This window comes from Chenopodium album, chromosome 7, assembly GCF_948465745.1.
Source record: "Chenopodium album chromosome 7, dcCheAlbu1.1, whole genome shotgun sequence".
Taxonomy (NCBI): Eukaryota; Viridiplantae; Streptophyta; class Magnoliopsida; order Caryophyllales; family Amaranthaceae; genus Chenopodium; species Chenopodium album.
Window position 1 is genome coordinate 77,795,312 of NC_137840.1, and position 11,218 is coordinate 77,806,529.

Genomic DNA, 11,218 nt, shown 5'->3' on the forward strand with positions numbered 1-11,218 from the left:
AATAACATATGTGAGACAAATCGAAAAAAAAATTATAATCCAAGAGAAAGTTACTTCTAGATCATGAAAAATAATCAAACTAATTAATATGTATATGTAGTGTAAAATTGGAAGCAAAAAAAATAATAATGCAATTAAAAAAAATAAACAGAAGAAGTAAATGAAGTACGTAAGTACTAATTCCTATGTGTTGAACAGAAAATTTGGTTACCTTAAAACGTGTTTGCTTTAAACTTTAAAGTGTTTTATATTTCTATTACAAGTATATAAATTTTTGTACGTAACAATCTAATACTTAATTGAAAGTGACTATTATAAGCATCTAGATTCAAAATTACATTATTTATCGACAAATGAGTGAATTACTAATTGTGTTAGTGAGTAGGTCGTTTCGTGATATTAATTTATTCTCAAATTACTAACATATATCAATAGGTATAACATACAATTCAAGAGGTTATTATTTTCACATTTTAACAACTTTATTAATAATTACTATAAGTGTCAATTCTTTCACTAAATCACTAATCAAGTGGTAAAATTTTCCAAGCTATGTATCTCTATCTTCTTAATATTTGATTAGTTAACTTACATTACACTGTGTTGACTTGAGCATTGAAAGAGTTTGCTCTACCACACCACTACATATTGTTTTGGAATATCAAGTCTTTGCCTACTTAATTTCAACATCATAAAAGATAACTTGGAACTCAAGATATTTTGCCAAATACAAGAAAACACGCATTATGTAGTTGTTATTAAATTTAACACAAAATTCTGAGAGCAACTAAACAAACTAAAAGTGTATTAGAAAGAATAAGTCAAGAGAAGCAATGTGTATTAATCCACGCTATCAAAGAGAATAAAAGATGATATAATACTTCGTATAACATTTGTTTTGTCAAAATTCTCAAAGGAACCCTTAATAATTGTATAATTAAATTACTATGATTAAATTACTAATTTACTATGATTAACGTGACAAGGAATACGCAAGCAAAATTAGAGAATAATTACATTAAACTAATTATGCTGATGGTGCAATAATATGACACATTATTGACAGGTTCACGGTGCAGTTGATTGGTTTAATTTGGCTTCTAGTTAATGCATAATTGCACATGTACTGATTTTCTGAAACCACTATTTTTATTATTATGATGCACCAAATTAGTAATCAACAGTAAACTAAAGTTTCCTTTTGCAATTCTTGTACCCAACAAGACTTTTAACAATGTTCACTATATATAGTATGATGTATGCCTATATCCAAGATAAGTACTTTAATTTATTCTTACTTGGTTCGATTTCAAATTGATCGGTTGAATATATATAGATCACAGACTTTATACATGGATTGCGTAAGCTATATGATTACATACATTTCACTTTTTATTTTTTAGTGAGATAATAAAAAAAAAATGAGTCATAAAAGACAATAATGTAAATAAGATTCGATCTTATGTCTTAAACATCACTCAATATATACTTTAACCAACTAAAATAATTGATAACCACACGCTATATTGTTACACGGAATGAAGTTAGTGGGGTGATATAAGGATGCCATTAAAATAAGGCAATGTATTAAAATTTGGTAACCTAATTACCAAACTCCTACTAGGTTAGCTACTACAACTACATGATCGTAATAATTAAATTTCTGACAAAAATTCATGTTTTAATGTTTAAGCTACATGTGGGTCATGATCAAGGAGCTCTAGCGTTGATCTATATACAGTACATTATGTGCCTCACGCCCTCAAGCCTCAACAAGACAACTTCTAAGATCTTTAGTTTGGTAGGAGCATCATTAATTCCATTTTCATTCATCAAATTATGCATTATAATTTAAATAATAATAAATTAAGGCATTTAAAAAAAAAAACTAATCAAATATCGATCTGTTTTTTCTTCCCAATGTCATGAACAAATACCACGTTTTTGCTTGACTTGTAAATTGAGTTAATTTAATGCTTAAGATATCGTTACATTTGGGCAAGTTTTATGGATTCGATGGCCAATAAGGAGAGGCGACTAATAATGCTGCAATTTTGACTTATATGTTATCATGATTCATGAACTTATCTCAAATCACATTTAACTAATTTTCCTATTGTATAGTTAAAAGCATGGAGTTATAATGGTAGGAAAATGGAAAAAAAAGGGTAGTCCATGTCTCATTGTTTCAAGATTGAGGTCAATTCGACCAACTTTGATTTAAGATTTTGTTAATTTGCATGACATTGTTAAGACATGATGAAAAATTAGAAACCTTTTTCGGCTAATGGGTTCTAATATAAACCTATAGCACTAATGATAACAATAATAAAAATAAAATAAAAAAAAGCTAAATGTATCAATTATTGCGAGACGGAAGGAATAATAATAAAAGTTACCTTGATCCTCATAAGGTTAAGCTTTTTTACTTTTCAAACTCAATTTCAACCGCTAAAATTTGTTCGCTTTTTTAACCATACTAAAAATTAACCTGAAACACTTCTTCATCGAAACTCTATACCTCCACAATAATTTTTCTTATGTATAAATCACAAACATTAGTACAAACCTTAGTCAAAGAAAATAAATAGCGCAAAAAATAGAAAATGAGGGAAGTATTTGAAACGAAGGGAGTATACTCTAAGACATACTCCATATTTCAAAAAATTATCGAATTAATTCTTATCAATCTGCCCTTATGCCTTTCTACACTAAAAATACGATACTAGTACGGAGTGATTATAAAGTAAGACCAAAAAGGCGGGGTAAAACGAACGAAGTGCAGATAGACCGTGACGGAGGGGGGGACAAAAATTGATCGGCCGATCAAAAAATAAAATTAAAAAAAAAAGCCTCAGAAATTTCGCTTTCCTCTTTCACAATTCACGCTCACCGTCTTCTTCACATTATTAATTTTAATTTAACTTCTCTCTCTAAATCTCTATCTTCTCTCTTCTCAACTCTACTTGTATTGTTGTAGTCTTCTTCTTCCTTCACTTCTCACTCTTTCTCTCTCCTCGATCTGCAATTCATTCAATCTCCATTCTTCCTAAACCCTAGAAAATCCGACTCCATTAATGGTGAATGCTAATTCTTCATTTTGATTCGCTGAAGAATGCTCCGACTCTATTGAATGGCTCAGTACAGGCAGCAGTCAGGGAGTACTAGCAACAGTAACCACCATTATAGCAACGGCATTAGCATCACCGCCGCTTCCGCCGCCGCTACTGGTGGTTCCGACCATGTTAGTATCGGAGTTCGTGGCCCGTCGCATAAGCAGTCGCGGCATCATCATCGGAGATTAGGTTATTCCAAACGAAGGATCTCGATCGGAACTGTTATTACTCTTCTTTGTTTTGTTCTTGCTGCTTCGGCTTTTGCTTACGTTTTTTTATCCAGGGATCATACTTCCGGTAATTGTTTTGATCTCTTTGATTTGATGTCGTGCTAATTGTTTATTAATTTGATCCTGCATTGTTGTCATAATTGTGAGAAATTTAGTGGTTTTGTTATTGTGGAATTTGATCTTATGGTAATTGTTCTTATTAGATGCGCGAGGAAAGGATAGATTGTTGTCTTGTTGATGATTTTGGAAGTTGTGATTGTAGGGTGAATTAGTTATGGATTGGGGGAGGTTTGGGCGGGTAAGTGTAGTCGAATGCTCGAGACTCGAGAGTAGCTGGGAAACTAGGAAAGATAGAGATTAGATTAGGGAATTCTGATCTTAGAGGTATTGCAATTCTGATCTTAGGGATAGAGGGAGGTTTGGACGGTTAAGTTTAGTCAAATGCTCGAGAATTGAGCGTAGATAGGAAAATGGAGCTTAGATTAGAAAATTATGATCTTAGAGATATTGCAATTGAGGAAGGAAAACAAAATTTTGATGTGAGGGTGTGAGTTTAGAGGGGCATAGCCTGTTAGCTAGTTGGTCTTGATTACTTAGAGATAGGTCGGCTGCTGGATTTTGATCCCGAGTATAATGGAATTACAGTGGGTGATAAGGCTGTGTTGATGCAGGATGGCCCAGTAACATTGAAAAGTTGAAACTTACCTTGGTTTGATTGATGTACAATCATGGATTTAAGCTCAAGCCATTGATTCAACTTGAGGTCCTTCCTTTCCGACAAAGTGATAGAGGGAAAGATGTTCATTCTTTGGATTTGGGTTGAGGATTGTGTTCATATGTGTGTGTGAGGTGATTGCCATCAGATTTTGGGCTTAAAAAAATATCTGGTCTAGGTTTTTGGGTTGGCCGTAAATTGTTAGGATTGGAACTGTAATAGAGCTTGTTATATATTTGAATTGACATTGGCTTTTATTGCAGTTTTGTGTATTTGACCACAAGATGTTATTGTTCATATAAATTGTACACTATTCAGCATAATCAATCAGTTTATGTGGGTTGATATTGCTGATGTCCCTGTTATATATGCAGTTCACAATTATAGATATCTTGAACTATACTTAACTATTGTTGCATGCGCATGCTGACACACACTGTTAATTTAGCATACGGAAAAAAAGGGCGGAAGACTTCTTTTAGGGAAGAATTGTTAGTAGCATTTTTTTGATGTAGTAGTAGCTGCTTAAAGGAAAATTTTCTTACAAACACTCTTGTAATAAATAAGTCATTCTCACATTCATTCTTTCACTCAACACAAGTAGGGTTTCTTAGAAAATCCAATCATAAATCTTATGAGTTTTTTTTTTTTATAACTCTTCTTGATTTTCTGCAGACATAGATACTAAAGATACCCAAGATGATGCTTTCCGGGATGATTTTCTTACAAACGTGACAAGAATTACCACTCCCATGGTCAAGTTTGGCCATGACTCTCTGGGTCATGGCCGTGATTCAAGGTATTGGGATGGGGATGATCGTAGAAGGGATGAAGATTACAATGAGGATGCACATAAAAGTAGTGCAGATAGTGATGATGAATCTAAGAAAGGTCATGTATCCAGTAGAGTGAAGAGTCCAACAAAGAAGTCCAATAACCCTATAAGTAAGGGCGCAGATCATCATGGGTTGTACAATGAAGCAGGGCGTAACGAATTGAAAATGTATGAAGAAAAATATGAAGCTTCTTTGAAGAATGTTGGCCAAGAAGGTGTGGAATCTGAGGATGGAAATCATGTTTTAGATGGGGGTCGTTCGGATATGGAGACTGAAGATGCTGATGCAGATGATGAATATGACGATGCGATAGATTCACATGACGCTCACGTAGATGAATATGATGATAGTAGGCATGAAAGTGCGGGGAACTCCAAACTGCCTAAATCTCACTCAGAACATGGTGGAACTGTTTTTGTAGGTCATGATTCGATTGTGGATTATGACTCAAATGATAGTTCTTCTAAACAGCAGAGTTCTAACAACAGTGGGAAGAGTAAACAAGTCAGTGCTTCAAATACTGGCTCTGGAAAGCAGCCAAAGAAACGTAGAAAACACCGCAAGTTTTCATGTAAGTCCTTTTCTCCCTAAGAATGACTAAACGATTATTGGTGTACTTGGGCATGCAATACTCTACCAGTCAACCCTAAGTTTTCTTGTGTTTTTATCGCTGTTGAGGGTTTCCTTTAATCAACATGATTGAATATTACACCACCAGTTGCTGCTGTCTAACAAGTAATAATGCAACTGCGAAATTGCTTAACTTTGTAATATTTATTGATGTAGCTTCAAGTTGTGATATGAAATTGCTGAATTCTACCGCGCAACTTGTAGAGCCTCTTGAAAGTAGAAAATTTGCTAGATTTTCACTGTCGTATACAGAAAGAGAAGAGAAGCCTGTCGGGGAAGATAGCTGGGAACCTAGGTTTGCTGGGCATCAGACCTTAAGAGAAAGGGAAGACTCATTCCTTGCACGTGATCAAAAGATTAATTGTGGTTTTGTTAAGGGTCCTTCAGAGTATTCTAGTACAGGATTTGACTTGGCTGAGGATGATTCCAGATACAACAGCAAATGCCACATTGCTGTTGTTTCTTGCATCTTTGGAAACTCAGATCGCCTGAGATCTCCTTTTGTTAAAGTGGTAAGACATATATTAAAGGGTCTATTAGCATTCTGTCCCATGAAAATTTATTCATTTGTCCGCCGTCTGAACAATGTTTCTTCAAGTTTTTTTTTTTTTTTTTTTTTTTTTTTGATATTTACTCCATCATTGTAGTGTGAGAAATCTGATGTGCAGTGTGAAATTATTGCCTTTTATTTCAGATAAGTCGTTTGTCTAGGAAAAATGTTTGCTTTGTGATGTTTATGGATGAGAAGACTTTGCAAACCATTTCTTTAGAAGGCCATATACCCGACAGAATGGGATTTATTGGTTTGTGGAAGATTGTTGTGGTGAAGAATCTTCCTTATACAGACATGAGGAGAGTTGGGAAGATACCAAAACTTCTGTCTCATCGACTCTTTCCTTCAGCAAGGTAAGAATGTGCATCATGAAGGCTATACCTTTTGTTTTTATCACATAGTATTTTTGACTTTTTTTAATTAAAAAATGGTTGAGATAATGATACTCCTATCTGGCCCTTTTTTTTTTATTTTTATTTATTTTTTTGCTGCGTGAAATCACAGTAATTAATACTTTGGATTTTAGAATTCTCTCATTATATTGTGCTTTAAAGGGTCCTTGTTTTTCTACTTTTAGTTTTCCTTTTTCATCTGCTTTAAGTCTGAAGGGCAATATATGCTGCTATCTAGTCTGTAACTGCAGTTCATATTTGATTCCTCATTTACCATTAAATACGAAGTATATTTTTTGGTAATGGTGAAAGCTGAATAGTATGAATTTATCTATCATTTTATCCATTTTTTTCCCCCAAGAATCATCATTGGACTGAGGGTTTTAGCTTGCTCCAGTGTCATTAGCATTTGGATCTTACACATGCAAGATACAATCACATCTAAACAAGAGACTCAAATTGATTTTTTAAACTCTTAAGTGACTTGGTGAGGCATTATATTAGAACATCAGGGGTAAGGATATTGAAAAATGTAAAGACCAAGATGTTGGTGTCTTTGGAGATAATTTTGAATTTCTGGTTTGCAAGTAATCCAACTGAAAACTCGATGGAATTGTTACATATATACAAACTCTGCTGCAATTCTTACCTCAGATAATTGTGCTTTTTACTAGGAAACTCTGAAATTTTCTGTGCTTTAAATTTTATAAAATATTTAGCTAGGAACAAGATAAAATGGATGTGTAGATAAACAGCTTTACAAGTACTTGCTGAAAGTAGAATTCTGAGATTGGCTTAAATGATTGGCATCTTTCTGTTTCTTTTTTGAATAACTTCGTATCATCGTCCCAATGATTTGTGCTGTAAAACTGTATATAGGGTTTGCACCTGTTCTAGTGGTTTGTGTTGCAACAATGATATAGTGAGGGAGTTAAAAAGGGTATCCCTAGAATTTGAGGCTTAGATTACTGAATGTGTTGTACTGGCTGCCTGATGTGAAATGTTATTGAAGCTATAGATAATATAAACTGCTCTTTCCTGGAAGAAAATATCCACGGAATTGCTACTCTAATTAGTGTGTAGGTTGATAGCTAGATATGTACTTAATATAAATTCAATGCCCCTCTGAGCGTTTCTCTCTTGCCAGGTATTCCATTTGGTTGGATAGCAAATTGCGTCTCCAACGCGATCCTCTGTTGTTATTGGAGCACTTCTTGTGGCGAAAGGGTCATGAATATGCAATATCAAATCACTATGACCGTCATTGTGTTTGGGAAGAAGTGGAGCGGAACAAGAAGCTTAATAAATTCAACCACACTATGATTGATCAGCAATTTCAATTCTATCAGGCTGACGGGCTTAAGAGATTTAATGCCTCTGATCCTGAAAAGATGCTTCCAAGCAGTATGTTCATATGCACTTTTTTGTTTCTCATTCATCTTTGGTGGGAAAAAGTACAATTTTTGTCTGGGTTGCTCCAGGATAAATTCGGATTGGTATCTAATCTGTTGTCCTTAATGGTTTTATTTCTTTTGGCAACAGATGTACCTGAAGGGTCTTTGATAATAAGGGCACACACACCAATGTCAAATCTGTTTTCATGTCTATGGTTTAATGAGGTGGACCGTTTTACTCCAAGAGATCAGTTAAGCTTTGCGTTTACATACCAGAAGTTGAAAAAGAAAAATCCTAGCAAAACATTTTATCTCCACATGTTCAAGGTGAGCAATGTTTGTTTGAAAGCTCTGTGCCAGCAAAATAAAGCAATAATAGAGCCAATATTAGGATTTTGTACATAATTGAAGTATTAATATCTTGTTGCTTGGGATTTGCAGGATTGTGAGAGGCGACAGATAGCAAAGTTGTTCCACCACAGGTCCGATGAAAAGCATAGTACTTCACGGGATGCTACGGAGTAGGTGAAGGGAAGCAGTGTTGCACATAGTGTGAGTTTCCACTTTCTTCTGTACGTTATGCTTGGACGTGCCTTGCCATTCTTGGAAAATATAATCGTTCCCCACGAGTTTCATATTAGGTCGTGGATGCCGGTACAATACAGTATACTGGATTTTTTCAATGAGGACATAATTGTGGTTGATAACAATGGTTCTGCTGGACCAAAGTGGCGGGGCAGCTAAACACTTGAGGTTAACAGCTATGGAAGGAATCGTTCATTTTGTAGTTCCTCATCTGTATTAATTTTATTCCAATTCATTTAATGTTTGATGGCTAGACGAGCTATCATCCAATACTCATGTAACTCTAATATTGATTTTGAGAAAACTACTGGCGCCATATGTATTTTTAGGGACAATACGACCGGGGCAAAATTTTTTGATTGGTCATTTACAGTGTATTCTAGCTTTTGGAAACATTTTTAGATTAATACATTGATGTTGGTTCGTATATATTCACTCACTATTCACAAGATTATTGGAACAACGTTTTTTGCTTTGGATTTGGATTTTTGTTATCTTAATTTGCATCTCTAGGAGCATGGGTTGTATCTATATTTGTCAAGTGGGGTCGTAAAAGCAGGAGCATGAGTTGTACCTTAACTGTCAATTGATGTGGGGTAATAATTCCATGGAAATCTAAGCAAACAAACTTCACAATTTTATCAAGGTACAATTTCTTCCACTAACCTTTTTTTAGTCTTTACGTTGGTATGAACTTCATGTTCCCAAAAAAGGAAAAAAAAAAAAAAAAGAAACACGTGTCAGATGTTTTTTCAAAATTTAAAATATGATAACAAGACCATATTTAAGCATTGAAATGAAATAAGTTGGGCATGGTTAGATGCAAATGGAAAATCATTTTTTTTTTTTTGGGGCGAATGTACGTTTAATTAACTCTTTGATTTAGAAGATTTACAAGTTTTTGTCAATATTCTTTCAAAATATTATAATTGGTGTCATGATTCTAATTTAGCGTTGTTTATTTTATTTTATTTTATTTTATTTTATATAATTTAGCGTTGAATCATTGTTAGCTATTAGTCATGTGAAAGACCAAATTATTATATAAGGACTTTCTTATTCATTCCACAACCAAACCTTTTCTTGTTTGTAGGCGTAGTAGCAATTTAAATTACATTAAGCAGGTAAAAAATAGCCTAATTCAATTTGCTTAAGATTGGATTAACCTTAATTGAAACCAAATTTGGACTAAGTATCACGAATGTATTCACAAATTGATGTTGAAGATAGGCATATTTCAAAGATTAACCACAAAGGTTAATGTTTAAATGAACCAAACCAAGTTTAATCAACAAACAATGAAGTGAAGCTGTAAAATAGCCAAATGGGACAAAGTAGAATAAAGAGAATGAAAGTCCTTGCTAATATGCGTGGAAATCATCTCTTCCTTAGGTAATCATATCCACACACAAATTACAAAAAATAGTAAATAGAAATTATAGTCCATATTTGTTTTAAGGCAAATCTAGTGCTAATTTTCTAAATTGTGTGATTATTAGTTGGTAATTAAGCTGATAATTCTTTTTCTTCCCTCGATAACATTCTCAAACAACTCATTAACTTCACTCTCAAGCAAGTCTAGCCCTTCCTTGAGAACTAGAGATTTGTTCTTTAAAATCTCTAAACTTTTTGTTAATTTCCCTTCATCAGCACTTGATTCCCTAGTTGAAATAATCTGCCCTTTGAATTCGGCAAATGCATCCTCAATCACCTCATTCTCGTGTAAAACTGGCCTCCTCAAATCATGCGCGTTTTTAAATTTCTCATTTAGACAATTGATGAGTTTTTGGACACAACCCGAGGATGAATCCGAATCACACAAATCAGTATAGATTCCCTCGTCGATTTCAACGTGAATTGGATGAAGAATTGAGCAAAAGATGAACAATGAAATAATAGACATTGTGCTCCCAATAGCTTGCAAAACTTGCATGTTGGTCCTTGTCTTCAACTTCACTTTAGTAACTTCTTCCTTGTTAAGGTTCATTTCTCTCAAATTCTTCACGTCGAAAAACTTGCTATAATTATCTCTTTCAAGCCTCTCGAGTTCGATCTTACTTGTCGACGTTGAAAAGGTGGCATCCTTCAATCTCTTAATCATGAAGTTGATCAACTGTCGATACCTATCTAAACCCGAAATGGCTGACTTAAGTAAGTTGCAGAAATCCAAGAGATCCAAAGTTACACTCATATATTCATCAAGCACATGTACAGCTTCCCATGAAGTGGGAAGTTTAGATCTCTCGAAATCAAACAGGAAATGAGAATGAGTCTTCTTGATGACAGACATGGCCTCGCTACACCATCGAAGAGAAAGAGGATTATCTTCCAGAGACTTCAATAGCCGCTGCAGATCAATAACCATAGAAGAAAACAGCCCAACAGCTAGTTCATCGGAAAAAGACGGTTTAAAGGACATGAAACATGTTAGAAACATGTTTGTAATATATCCTATGCAATGTCTGGTAACGAAAACAGAGGATTCTAGGTGTTGTAGCAAAAAGGCTTAGGCTTGGTTTATGGACTCACATATTCAGACGTCGAAACGAACAAATAGATTATATTAGCATGCCCTCAGACTTGAAGGTGCAGAAGCTAACAGAAACTGAATAGGACTGGTAATATTGTAGCTTTGTAGTGTAAAATACTCTCTTTTCTCTAATAAGTGGAAAAGAATACGTGAAAAGCAAGAACTTAAAGGTTAAATAATTAAGAGTATGGAGATGAAGGGTGAAGAGGTTAAGTCACGCAATACCTTTTTGCTATA

At 34.2% G+C, this 11,218-nt stretch overlaps 2 protein-coding genes across 2 annotated transcripts; one reads left to right on the top strand and one right to left on the bottom strand.

Annotated features, from left to right (window-relative positions):
• Window positions 1–2,918: 2,918 nt before the first annotated feature.
• Window positions 2,919–8,886, top strand: LOC145639772 (uncharacterized). The gene is made up of 7 exons (XM_081691097.1): window positions 2,919–3,413; window positions 4,737–5,468; window positions 5,684–6,039; window positions 6,222–6,433; window positions 7,620–7,876; window positions 8,015–8,193; window positions 8,308–8,886. The coding sequence occupies exons 1-7, from the start codon at window positions 3,134–3,136 to the stop codon at window positions 8,389–8,391; spliced, it is 2,100 nt and encodes a 699-aa protein (XP_081547223.1). The 5' UTR covers window positions 2,919–3,133; the 3' UTR covers window positions 8,392–8,886.
• A 1,060-nt stretch (window positions 8,887–9,946) lies between these two features.
• LOC145640726 (uncharacterized) lies at window positions 9,947–10,888 on the bottom strand. Its single transcript, XM_081691956.1, has one exon. It carries the CDS (start codon window positions 10,886–10,888, stop codon window positions 9,947–9,949), a length of 942 nt encoding a protein of 313 aa, XP_081548082.1.
• Window positions 10,889–11,218: the final 330 nt, after the last annotated feature.

Bases quoted from the DNA above. Each gene is read 5' to 3' on its own strand.
- LOC145639772 (XM_081691097.1), top strand. From the start codon at position 3,134: ATGGCTCAGTACAGGCAGCAGTCAGGGAGTACTAGCAACAGTAACCAC. The intron at 6,434-7,619 runs GTAAGAATGTGC...CTCTCTTGCCAG, and splicing joins CGACTCTTTCCTTCAGCAAG to GTATTCCATTTGGTTGGATA. The intron at 8,194-8,307 runs GTGAGCAATGTT...TGGGATTTGCAG, and splicing joins TTTATCTCCACATGTTCAAG to GATTGTGAGAGGCGACAGAT.
- LOC145640726 (XM_081691956.1), bottom strand. From the start codon at position 10,888: ATGTTTCTAACATGTTTCATGTCCTTTAAACCGTCTTTTTCCGATGAA.